The 13,526-nt window shown below is 46.4% G+C and overlaps 1 protein-coding gene across 2 annotated transcripts in view; it reads right to left on the reverse strand.

Annotated features, from left to right (window-relative positions):
- Window positions 1-8,111: 8,111 nt before the first annotated feature.
- The window catches only part of Nod2 (nucleotide binding oligomerization domain containing 2), a 36,987-nt gene continuing 31,572 nt past the window's right edge, over window positions 8,112-13,526 (reverse strand). Inside the window, exons 11-12 of one of the 2 annotated variants that reach the window (XM_048355626.1) lie at window positions 11,069-11,152; window positions 8,112-9,486 (exon numbers count right to left, since the gene is read on the reverse strand). In XM_048355626.1, coding sequence (XP_048211583.1) covers window positions 9,414-9,486; window positions 11,069-11,152 — 157 coding nt within the window. In that variant the 3' untranslated portion in view covers window positions 8,112-9,413. Of the gene's footprint in view, window positions 9,487-11,067; window positions 11,153-13,526 lie in introns of those variants that run through there. The other variant, XM_048355627.1, reaches the window with a different exon arrangement.

Raw genomic sequence — 13,526 nt, forward strand, 5'->3', positions numbered from 1 at the left:
CCCGCCTCCTAACTGCCCCGGGCGGAGGGAGGGAGCGGGGGCGGAGGCCGCAACCGCCGCGCGGACCAATAGCACCTGGAACTGCGTTCCTCTTCGCGTTCTGATTGGCTCTTCCTGTGGCAGACCTTCCTCCAATGGCTGCCGGCGAGGAGCCACGGAGGGACTTTCCGCGGTGTCAAGCTCGGTGGAGCCAAAGGGAAAGCAAAGAGGAGGGGCAGAAAAGAGCCGAGGTGGGGGCGGGGCGCGAAGGCTGGTTGGCGGAAAGGCCCCGGGTGCCGCCTTGCTATTGGCTGCTGCCGAGGACGGGGCGGGGTGCTGTCTGTACCCAGCTCCACCCCCCATGCGCCAGGTTTGGCTCTCGCCTAAGCTGTCAAAACTAGGGTGGGAAGCGGTCCAGAGAGCTGAGAGCCGTTCTCTAGGATTCTGTGGAAGAGCGAAGGCTCTAAGGTTGAATGTTTTGCTTTCTCCACTAGTCGCCGCTTGACATGGGGACCTGACAACCATGCTGAGCCTCAATTTCCTCATCTGTAAAATGGAGGCGATAGAATCACTGCCTTATGGGAGTATTGTGAAATGCTGCATTGAGGTTCCTCGCACCACGAAGGAGCACAGCAAAGCTTCAAGCGCTTCCCTCCCCTTCCCTGCGGCTTTTTGACCCCTGGTGCTTCTGCACTGTTGCCATTTGGTGCCAGGTTTCCTGAAAGTGGGGAAGAACGGGTTTGCACACGCGGGGGCTTGCTCAGTCCTACACCCCTGGCCACCAGCCAGGACGTGGAGTGTAGTTAAGGATCTTTCCATTAGAAGGGAGGCTTCTGATTCCCCAAAGTACTCAAAATATTTAAAGGAATGCTTTTTATAATCAGTCCCAGAGCCTTGTGGTCTATCTATCTTCTTCCTGCGCTGGATACTCCTGTTAATTAATTCCTTCTCCTTTGACATTTTATGTACTAATTATGGGGAAGATGATTAATACTGAAAAAGGAGATGTGTGTGTGTGTGTGTGTGTGTGTGTGTGTGTAATTATGACAGAAAATTTTCCCCAATGGAAAATAACATGTTTCTGATGATCTAGGGAATTGAAACCAAGGAGTATTTAATCACACCGGCTATTGCTAGCAATAGGCCTTTTTTTTTTTTAAGCCACCCTTCTCCCTCACCATAATCTGCCACAATTAAATGGGAATCGTTTAGAAACTCCAGCATCAGTCCACTCCTGTCTTGTCTCAGTCCATTCTTGCCCTGTTGCCCAGGCTTCCTAGCATATTCTAGGTCGAAGCAATGTGGCCTCAGGCCTCACAGTTTTCCTCTATATTGCATTCTTCAACGAAGCTGCTATGATTTATACATCACATTCAGGCTGTCTAGGGGAATTTTCCTTCTGTGTTTGATCCACACAGGAGGATGTAAAAGACGGGGAAGCAGAGGAAGAGAATGTTTGAATCCTTAACACAAGGCAAGCACTCTCACTTTCTCCAGTTTGTCACATTTCTTACTACATCCTACTTATTTCCTAGACCACTTCTCTTGCAGGGACGAGGGCTTGAACTCAGGGTCTTGCACTGTTGCTTGACTTCTGTGCTCTAGGCTGGCATTCTACCACTTGAGCCACACCTTCACTTCCAACTATTGGTTTTGGAAGGCATTCGATTTGTACCCTTTGGACAAGAGCATCTTTACTTCCTTTTGAACAGTGATGTAAACTGCTGCTTCACAGGGCTTTCTGTCCACCCCCAACAGTGGCCAGTCACCTGGCTCATTGCTACACCCTCACTGAATCAGTGTCAGAAGCTGACCTTATCCAAGAAATCCTCACCTAAGCCAAGCCTAACAAACAGGCTTGTCTCAATTACCATGTCCTGTAGGTGATTGGTAATAGAACTAACTGTGTGTTGACACAACCCTGAAATTGTATAGTCAAGGTCCAAGGAAGAAGAGATGCCTGCCAATGGACAATAGTGTTGTGGTGCTATTTATTATTTACAGTCCCTCATCTACCAGCCTCTCATTTTACAGAAGGGAAAGGTCCAGAATGGGAAAATAACCACCCTACCTTTCTCTATCACTCAGGAGACAAGCTGAGACCCGGAGTCTCTCGATTGCAACTCAGAGACTTTCCCCACCTCTGTTTAAAATAGCTGCATCATAGTCATAGCAGAAGATCACAATAACCCAATAGCTATGACCTTATGAAAACATAAGAAGATGCTAAGTGAAATGAACCCCATGTTATGGAAACAAGTGTTTTATCATTGTTGTAATTATTTTCAACATGCCATGTGAAACCATACCCTTTTTTTTCTCTCACATTCCCTTCCTGGGGTTTTACCCCCGCTATCACCGTATCTCATCTTAGTACCCTGGATACTGTATATACGTGTTATTAGAACTAGGGAAAGGGACAGGAATACCAAAATCTAGAGACAAAGGATAAAAAGAGAAACCATTCCAAAAGCAATACTTACAAAACCATTTGGTGTAAACCAACTGTACAACTCATGGCAGGAAGAGGGAAAGGGGGAGGAGGGAGGTGGAGGAAAAATAAGGGAGGAGGTAACAAGTTGAACAAGAAATGTACTCACTGCCTTACATTTTAAACTGTAACTGCTAACAATAAAATAAAATAAAATAAAATAGCTGCTTCAACTGAAAGGCACATCCTTGCTGTCCAGCCAAAGTCCAGCCACTCCCAGAAGTCTTTGCAGATGCTCTAGTCCTCACCAGTCACCTCTTTCCACCTGCTCTCAGCCTGTTCCACCCAGCCTGGCCCCAGGGTCATGCAAATGAGTGGATGACAAACTGAGCAGGTACCAGGAAACACAACAAACAAGCAAGATGCTACTCCTGCCTCTAGCAAGGAAGGCAGACATTAAACAGCTAATTACACAATCACCTATTTAACTGCAGTTATAGTAGATGGGGAAGGAGAATGTCTTTGAGTACATAGGAATGCTCCCAAGGAAGAGTTGAGGAAGGCACATTTAAGATGAAATAGGAAAGATTCCTGATAGTGAAGTGAGGGGAAGCACTCCAAACAAAGAGAAATGGAAAGTGTGACACTTGTTGAAAGAAGAAAGAAAAAGGAGAACGCAGAATGTGAACCTACTTTCAGACAACTGATCCGCATTCCTAAAGCTGTGGGGCCTCTTTGAAGGGCCCCAGCAGGAACCTAGCAAAAAGCCAGGCATTGGTAAATTCCAGAGTCTGGTCATAGTCTATGACAAAGAGTCACATAGGCAGGACTGTAAAAAACAACCTTTACCAGGTGCTGGTGATTCACACCAGCCCTAGCTACTCAAAAGTGAAATCTGAAGATCATGGTTTGAAGCCAACCCAGACAGATAAATCTGAGGTACTCTCATCTCCAATTAACCAGCAAAAGCTGGAAGTGGTGCTATAGCTCAAGTGGTAGAGCACCAACTATAACTGAAGAAACTAAGGAAGAGTGAACCACCCTAAATTCAATCTGCAAAACCAGTAAAAGAAGGAAAGAAAAGGAAGGAGAGAGGAAGGGAGGGAGGGAGGGGACTCTGCAACATTGGCCATAATTAAGGAGCAGATCCTGCTTGTGCTTTCTAGGAGCCACCACAGGCCCTCTCCTTCTGGCTCACTAAATTCCATGTTGATTTCTAATGCTGCTCTGCTTCTGCAAATAAGGCAGCTGAAACTGAACCCTACCCTGTATAATCCTTCTGCCCTTCCCATTTCAGCCAATGGACTTTCCCAGGTATTCACCCAGCCCCCTTCCACAATTCTAATCACTTTCATACCAATCCAGTGAATGTAACCATTCAGAAAGAGCTCCGAACCAAGGGGCTACCTACCTGGACCAGGCACCTCACAGACATGATATCATCCCAGTGCTTTCTCCATAAAAGGCCAATGTAATGTCTCCATCACTTGAGAAGCTCAGAATTCTCTATCCTAGAGATATACTTATCTCTCAGGGAAGGGAAACCCTAGTCATCTGGGGGGGGTCTTACCTCTGCTCTCTTAAAGCCTTTTTTTCATGAGATAAAAATTATTACTTTGATCATCTTTATAATCCAGCTGAACTGTAAGCCCATGCTGTCCTGTTGGAGGTATTTGCTGCTATGGATGATGAATGGTGTGTGTGTGTGTGTGTGTGTGTGTGTGTGTGTGTGTGTGTATGTGTGTGTGCACGTGTGTGCATGTAATCCTATTTGGAGAAGGTGGTACATTAAGAATGGTCCCATGTCCAGCACATCCTTCCTCTCTTTCAAAGGAAACACTTTCAGAGTCAGACAAAAGATAGCCCATCATTATAATCTGCTCCAACTTTGATTTTCTGCTCCCTTTAAGTAGAGTGGATTACTCGCACAAATTACCCAATACTCATTGAGTGACCACTATATGCTGGGCACCTTGTTAGACTGAGGACCATGACATGAGCTTGACTGGTGGCTGACATTCCAGGGAAAGTGTGTTAGTCAGCTTTCTGATGCTGTGACAAAATACCTGATAAAACTGACTTATAAGGAGGAAAGGTTTATTTTGAAGCACAGTTTTATCTCAGGGTGACTTGGCCCTATTGTTTGTGGCTTGTGGTTGCACACAATACCTCATAGTATAATATGGAGGTCAGATCTTGCCAGGGCCATCATTGGCCACATAGCAAGTTATACTATCTGGCATCTTGTCTTTATGGGTGTGCCTGAATTCCTAGAGGAAGGGAAGTCCCATCACCCAAGTGATGGGTGTTCCTGAATCCCTGGAGACAGGGGTGGTACTTGGCCTATCGGTTACTGAACCTGTCATTCCAGTACCTGGGTCTGGGATTTTCCTGTGACTCTGCCCCTGACCTGACTCTATTTAGGGTCAGGCCAGCTCAGGTGCCATTGTGCCATGCCACGTGTCTCCATGTTCATGTCCTGTATCCTGGCTCCTGGCTCATCACTCATCACCATGGCATCCCAAGTCAGCTCTCCACTGGAACTGAATTGGTTTGTCAGTATGGTTTTTGTTCTTTCATCCCTCTTTGACCTGTTTCCTGATAGTGTTATGAGTACGTGTGGGTGGCAGGCCTTTGTAACAACTGGCTGCCTGCAGACTGCTAATGCTCTAATAAAAACTCCAAGATTCGATCCTTCAGTATGTGGCTTCTTGGATAATTTATACATATATAACAATAGTGAGGTGAATGAGATAGAGGGTGTGCACTTCATGGCAGCCATGTAGGAGAGAGACAGAGAGAAGGGAGGGATCAGAGTCCCAATGTATCCTTCAAAGGCACACCCTTAATGATTGGAAGAGCTCCTACAAGTTCCACCACCTCCCGAAGGCACCACAGGCTGGCAACAAAGCCTTCAACACAGGGAACTTTAAGGAATGTTTCAAATCGAAACCCCACCTGAGAGCTCTTAGAAAATCATTTTCAGGATCTTGGGAGTCTTCTCTCCACCTTCACAGCCCACCCTAACGTGAGCCCACTACCTCGCACCTGCAAGAGCTCCTGGGCTGTCTCCCAACATCTGCTCCCTACACATTCTAGTCCCATTCCCACCCAGGAACCAAGGGAACCTCATCAAGTGTAATTAGGCCACACCTTCCCTTTTACTATTCTGTTCACTTGCTACTAGTTTGAGGTCAAGATTACATTTGTCACCATGGCTATCTAGATTCCTCAAGAACTGGTCCCATCACCTTCAGCAAATCCATATAGTGCCACCCTTCTGAGCTCATCAGAAACAGACCGTATTAGTTCCCTACTGCTGCTATAACAAACTACCTCAACCTGATGGCTTAAAATGACACAAGTGATTCTTTTACAGTCCTGGTGGCTGGAAGCCCAAAGTGAGCTGGAGCTAAGTAGGCAGGGCTGCTCTCCCTCTGAGGCTCTGCAGGAAAAATCTGGTTGCTGGCTCCTTCCAGCTTCTAGCACTATAGTTCTTGGTTCCTGGCTCCTTCCTCTGTCTTCAAAGGCAGGAGTGTAGGATCTGCTTCAGTAGTTACAGTTCTGACTTCCTCACGTCATCTCTCCCTTTGTCTTTCTTATAAAGACATTATTGCTGCATTTAGGGCCTAGAAGATCATTCAGAATCACCTATCCTTAATTCTTAAGATCCTTGACTTAATCACATCTACTAATGTAACCCAAAATTCCCCATGTAGGGCAACATTCACAAGTTCTTGGGGGCTAGAACCTGAAAGTTTTTAGGGCTCATTACTCAGCCTGCCACACATACTATCCTTTATTCTATAACAAGAGTTGTTTTTTTATATACATAGCTGGCTCCCTGTGACTGGAAGGGTCCCTCACCTGTAGCAGGTGTTACCTTGCAGAGATCCCTTCAATAGCTGAAAATCTGCTACACACCAATACGTGAACCATGATTTGGTGAGGGACGACTGACTAACGCTACTACTTTGCAGATCTTCGTGGATTTCACCTATCGTAGGAGTCTCTGAATCAATTACTTTCGAGATAGGTGAGGGATCCTGGTACTGATAAGCCTTTATTGTAATCATCCTTTTGCAAGTTATTTTTTCCTTGAAATGTGCTGAGATGTTGGGGCAAGGCAAACTTAACCTGCTAATTGCTAGAGCCTTCTCCATGACCTCGCTACCTTGAGATAAAGAACTTCAAGTCAGTCAGTCAGTCAGAATGTCCTGATGCCAGCACCCACTGCAGGACACTTGAAGGCACAGCTCTAATCAGCACCTTGTGCCAGACTCCAGCTGAGTATAAGATGGATCACTCCTTCCACTGGGGGGTGGGCAGGGGTAGCACTTCAGTCAAACAGAAGGTCTGTGACTGGTGTAAACACAATCTTCCATTTGTACAACAGGTTATCATAGGATTGGTATAAACATCATGGAATTGCCCTGATTGAAGATCACACCCAACCCTCCCTCTCCTGTCTATCCCCCTCGATATCTTAATACCAGGATCACATAAAGATTTTCTTGTGTATTGTCTTGCCCACCTTTGCTGAACTGCTAACAGGAATAAAAGAGGAAGAAGCTGCTGTGGCAGGAAGGCAAGACAGATAAGGCTGGTGAGCTGATTGGACCAAGAGAAACTGACCCAAGTGACAGAGAGCAAAACAGTGGCTAATTTTGTTGAGCCTCAAATCCTGTGTTGCCACCTTAGCTGGACTTCATCCCAGTTGTCAATAGCCCAGGAGAGACTGCTACTGCCTTCGATCATCCTACAACTATCCACAAAGGGCACTGGAAAAGCTTTCCTTTGCCTACCCCCAATTTCTGTCTGGGGAGGAAAGAAGGCACTCAGCCAACTGGTGTGTAATAGTTTGGGAAGGTGGCAGCATGTAGCATTATGACAAGAGTATGCAGTGGAGGAGGGCGCTTATCTCATGGCAGCCAGGAAGTAAGCAAAGGAGGAAGACAGGGGGAAAACAAGGTCCAGTGTCCTGGTATGAACCTAACTTCTTTCCACTAGGCTTCACCTCTTAAAGGCTCCACCATCTCCCAGTAGCACCCAGGCCAGGGACCAAGCTTTTAATGCTGAGGACTTTAATGGACAATTCAAAATCAAACGAGGGCAATTTCCTTTCTAGTACTTACTGCAATAGGCGTGTGTGTGTGTGTGTGTGTGTGTGTGTGTGTGCGTATTTTAGTGTATTTGTTTTCTGCCTGCCTTCCCCTCTATGCACAAACTATGTATCTTCAGAGGCATCAAGAGGCCATGCCTGCTTTGTCCAACTACTGATTGCCATAACATAACTGATTACTAAGTCACTGCTGAAGATGAATTCACAGCCCATTATGGTGCTCTGCAAATAGACTTTTGTGTTCCCCTTCAGAGAAGACAGATCCACCTTTCCCTTCCTCATCACTGTGCTGGAAACAACAGTCCAGCCAAGACAGAGCCTAATAACAAAGAGTGCCACATGCACGCTCACATGAGGAGCCCAGGAATATGCCACACCATTTATTGAGCCAGACGCTCACAAAACCTTTCAAGGAAGCAAGACTCCACCATGGCCAGCAGCCACCTGAGCCCTTGCTCATTAAATAGCTAAAAAGCTAAGAATGATCTCAGCAAGACCTACACAGGAGGTTGCTGGCAAAGGAAAACTGCCCACAAACCTTCTCCATCTTTCTCCTATTAACATATTCCTGGGGCCACGTGGAGGGACTTGAGAAAGACCCAGAAGCCTTTCCACATTTGCCCCAGTCGCTTAGCACTTCACGCTGGTTAGACATTGGTGAAGCCAAGTGTGTTCTGATTGCCAGCCTATTTCTAAGAATTGCTTTTGCTTTGAGCAGTAAATTATCTGGTTGAAAACACCCTCCCCCCATTCAAGGAGAACATTGTGCTTTAAAATTTGACACGTTTAAAGAATCTTTTTAAATGTTTGATCACAATGAAGAAAGCTGGGAACTCGATAAGCTTTTTTTCTTCCATATAATTTACACTATAAAGTTCACAGGCAAGTTTTCTACAAAATATCAGCTTGAGAGTATAAAACAATTGAATTTACACATATTCACCAGTTTTCACACATAAATAATGTTTAAAGTAATACCATCTGCAGAGCACCTAACAGTTTACAAAGGTTTGACCTACATTATTTGGAAAAAATCCAAAAAGACATTTACTTTGAAGGAGGAGCTTGGTTTTTGCCCCCCTGAAAACTTCTAATCCCTAACTAATATATCCCAATGGATTCTGTCACAAGCGAACTATAACTATCGCTTTATGGATGGATTTCAGAAGTTTGTTGTCAAAGTTCAGTTCATAGGCATCAGCCGGAGGCCTAGTGGGGCCGTTTGAAATGCTGGCCCAGATTAATTTTGAAAAGCTGCCTTTGGACGTGTTGCTGCTTCCAAAGGCTTAACTGGAGAGTAATTGATTTCACTGGAAATAAAATGTCCATGTGTGATCTCAGCTGGAGCATGGTCATATTTTTCTTGCAAATCCAGACTGTCTGAGGGACAAAATACTGCCATGTTTCTCCTTCCAACAATGTTTTAAGCATCAGGAAGAAGAGCAGGGTACGCTATGACCTGAATGCCAGGGTTGGGGTGCTACTGGGTTTCAGGCAGAAGACGTGGAAGAACCAGAAAGAGAATGTCTGTGGAGAATGGCCTGAGTCAAGATGTGGCTGAGCACTGCTTCCTGAGGAGTCAGGAGTCACCTTTCCTGGGGGTCTAGGTTTCTACACCAACAGGCATTTCTGGGTCCCACTAAGATTCCCTGTCTCCCCCTTCCACAGCAGCCCCTCTGGGCATCTTATCCATGGTCTGGGAAGAACTTGATGTCAGAAGCTGGTTTGGGAAAAGTTAATTCTAGAAAGCCCTGAGGAGCCTTCAGTCAGAGTAAAATGACCTTCATTGCTCCCAGAAAATAAATCCAGACACCCAGCTTCCAGGGTCCAAATCTACAGATAGCTCACAAACACAGTGAGATGAATGTCGCCCTAGAAACATCAAAGCAAGAGTCTGGAGTCTCTGTGGCTGAGTATCTCCATTTCCTCTGGGGAGAAAGTGTTCCCTCGGAGCCTGCAGAGACAAAGTGAACAAAATTAGAACAGGTCTTTCAAAGGGAAGCTGCTACTCTTTAAACCTATGCCTGGGAGGGGCTTGGCCCCAGGGGCTGGCCTAGCTACAAGCATGGAATGAAGAAAGTGATTCTGTTCTTAACCCTCTGTCCCCAGAGCAGTTCAGGAATCATTCCACATGATGAACAAGACTCAGTAACCTGGCAGAAAGTGTGCAACACTGGGCCAGTGGGGCACATACTCCCCAAGGCTGGTCAATCTTTTTTTCAGGCAACAACCAAATCTGTCAAGAATGCACGGATCAAGTTCTGACACTCAGCTCCATCGATGAGGACATCACCGCCCTTAAATATCAACCTGAGGCTGGCTGTTCCCTGGACACAGAATGTGACATTTCTTAAGATTGTGCAATGATTTAAAAACAACCCTCTTGAACCTCTGTTCTGCTGACTTCATGGGCTACAGACTTGCTAAATCATTACCCAAGGCAAAAGCTCTCCAGCCCAGGGGACAGGGGACAGGGGACAGAGTTTTTGTTTTGAACTTCAACTAAAATTTGTTCTCACCTTGATAAGCTTTTTGAGAGTGGGACAAGGTCTATCTACATGCTTAAAACAAGGGTCACAGGCTTTCATGGAGAGGCAGCTAAAAGGCACCATGTAGCCTGTTCTAAGACAAAAGACCTGGTAAGTGTTTAGCCAGCCTGAGCAGATCTGCCCCTCTAAGCAGCATCAGTCCCTGTGTTCTAATTAATAACTGGCATGGACAAGGGACCTCAAAAGTCACCAGTTCCTTTGAGAAAACCCTGAAATACAGTGTTGGGATTTTTTGCTGTTGTTTTTCTTTGTTTCGTCTTGCTTTGCTTTATGACAGAGTCTATCTCCCAGGCTGGCCTCAAACTCACAGTCTTTCTGTCTCTGCCTTTCAAGTACTGGAATTACACAGAGGCCCGTGCCATCACACCTAGTCTGAAATACAATTCTGAGCAGGAAATTTAAGTTTTTAAAGACTGGTATCTAGCTCAGTGCCTGAAACATGCACAACAACACTCACAAGTGAGCGATGAAGTAAATGGATCCTTTCTATTCATTATCTGAAGTCGCTGGAAATGAGCATACATCTTTGAAATTGTGACTTGATGTTTGTTTGTTGATTTCAAGTCTATGAAAGACTATAGGTTATAATGATACAGGTGTGGCCATACTATGTCCTGGTCTCCACCTTCTAGAACCAGGATCCCGAGTGATGGAGTTGAAGATAACATCTTCTACCTGTAAAAGCTGATGTGACTCTCAGGAGGGAGGGAGCCAAATTCTTTTATTTTCATGCTTCCCATACTCTGATATCTACCCAGTTGGTTAAAACAGAAAATGAAAACACCCCTGGGTTTTAAGTAGAAGAATCACTTCCTGCTTGGAGACCTGAAGTCTCCCTTCTCAGACAGAGATCTGGATTCATCAGATGCAAAATGACACCAAGTGTCAGAGTCAGAAGGGCCTCCACCATTCCTCTCACCCCTCACTCCATTTCACAGAAAGGAAAAACAAGGTTCAAGTTGATCCCCAGGCCAATGGGAGCTTTACCAGACTTCCAGGATGGTGATGTTCGTCCGGAGGGCCTGCAGGAGAGCTTCTGCACCCAGTTGAGTGATGCCATTGTTGGACAGCCTGGAGAAGAAGAAGGAATGGTGGAGTTCAGGTACAGAAGCCTGTGGCAGCCACCTGTCCCTAGACAAGTCCCTCTCCCATCTGAGACTGCTGAGGGGCATCTCTACAAACTCAGAACCTTCAGTGACTGAACCTTCTAGCTTCCACTTACCATACTAGTTGATGGAATTAGGCAGCCCTCCCTGAAGGAGACATTATAGTGTTGTGGTTAAGTGGCTGAAGTTTAACATTAGACAAACAGGGATCAAATCTAATCTCTCCCTCTTCCTTTTGTTACCTCAAAGTCATCCCAATTTCTCCACTGGTGAAATGGTTCTAAGAGGTATCTACCTTATGGAGTATTGAACATTGAACAAAAAACTGCCTAACTGCACAGTATCTAATTAACAGGAGACAATCAATGGACAGCAATGGGTTTTTTTTGGGGGGGGGAGCCTTTGGGGGTATACAGGAACACAAGGTAGAAACAACAGGAGACTCAGATGGGAGGGAAAAGATGAGCTATGATCAGAGAGGGCAGAAGAGCCCAGTATTTGCCATGCTTCCTTTTGCTTACAGCTTTGCCTTCTAGTAACTTCTGGTTCCCTCCCTCTCCTCCCCATGTCAGGAAGGACTTACCGCTATGTCAACCACCAGCAGGTACTAAAGTTTCTTTCTGTGGCAGCTCATTGCCTACATTATGCCAGTGAATGCTTACAGCCCCACGAAGAAGGGTAATTAGTACCCCCATTTACACTTTGAGCAATTGAGGTGCTGGAACAAGGAGAGACTGCTGGCATGGGAGAGCCACGGTGCAGATAATCTGGCTGTAGGCCTGGATGCGCACCAACACTTGGCAGAGATGATGGTGGGAAAATAAAGGAGGTTTTGTGGGGAAACAATGAAGAGGTGATATGGTCCAGCTGCTGAATAGGTGGCTGGTGGCAAGATAGGGCAGGATGCCCCTCCCCTTTACCAGTGAGTGCCTGGCCCCCTCGGTAGGGACTGAGTGGGGGTGGGGTAGCTGTGACAGTGAGGGAGGACAAAGTTGCTACATCCAAACCTGGCCCAAACAAACCTGACCAAATCAAGGCTCAAGTGTGACCAAAGGCCCCCCAAGAGCAAAGTGAGCATCTCTCTTGGACAAAGCCAGGCTCCTCGCCTGCTTGCATTCAAGTGAGACCTTGTGGAAGTGTTTTCTCTAAACACTGGCAACTTCCTAGCCTGCAAAGCACCATAAACACACATTGCCAGAGCGGCTGACAATCTGGCAGCCAGGCCAGAGGCAGCTGTCCCCCCCATCTCCAAAGACAAGTATATTCTTTGGACCACATTTGTCAGGGCAGATGTCACCTTCTTCAGCCAAAGCAGCCACTGCCAGTGGGTGTCCTCCATCTCCGAGAAGGGAGACCTTTGCCTCAGGCTCAGGGTGTACAGCCATAAGTCCGGTAGCCTCTGGGTAGGTTTTGGCTCTCATCTACCATCCCTGTCCCTGTGGTACAGGCCCCTGAAGCCAGCAGAGGATGCAGGACCCCATCACCCTCTGGCTCAGGCTGTTTTCAGTCCTCAAGTCCTATGTCCACTGAGCCATGAGTCTGCCCTGTTCAGTGCTCTGCTATCATCAGCCTAATCCAGGCTGCCCTCCTCTCTCATCTGGGTCTCTCACCTTCCTGTCTCTATCAGGCCATTCTCCAGGCTTTTGCTACCAGAACAGGAATGATCCTCCTATGATACAGAGCTGTCCTGATTTATTGATTTATTTTGGTGGGGGCAGTACTAAGGTTTAAGCCCAGGGCCTTGTACTTGCTAGGCAAGTACGCTACCATTTAGGCTATACTCCCAGTCCTTGGCATTCTGATTTTTCAGATAGGACCTCATGATTTTGTCTGGGCTAGCCTGTACCATGATCCTCCTGCTTGCCTTGTTCATAGCTGGGATCACAGGCACCTACCACCATACCTGGCTTATTTTGTTCAGGTGGGGGATGGGGTTGACTTACTACTGTTAACCTAAGCTGGCCTTCAACCATAATCCTACTGAGTAGTTGGAATTACAGGTGTGTATCACTGCACCCTGTAAAGCCCTGGCCAAAGTCCTTAATGCAAATCCCAAACCTTTCTGGGCCTGCTCCCTACCTCTTGCCCCATTTCACTCCCATTACATTCCAATTGCCCAGGTTACTTTCTGTCCTCAAAGCCACAGGCCTATCTCTTTGCCTTAGGGCATGTTCACTCACTATTCCTTCCACCCAGATTTGGGGCAGGTGCCTTCTCATTGTTCAGGTTTCAAATTAAATGCCACCTTCCCAGACAGGCCTTACCCAAGGTTGTTACCACCACCCTCTGCCACACATCCCTCTTGAACCAGGAATGACCTTGCTTAGTGGTTCATTGGT

This window comes from Perognathus longimembris, chromosome 10 (genome assembly GCF_023159225.1).
Source record: "Perognathus longimembris pacificus isolate PPM17 chromosome 10, ASM2315922v1, whole genome shotgun sequence".
Taxonomy (NCBI): Eukaryota; Metazoa; Chordata; class Mammalia; order Rodentia; family Heteromyidae; genus Perognathus; species Perognathus longimembris.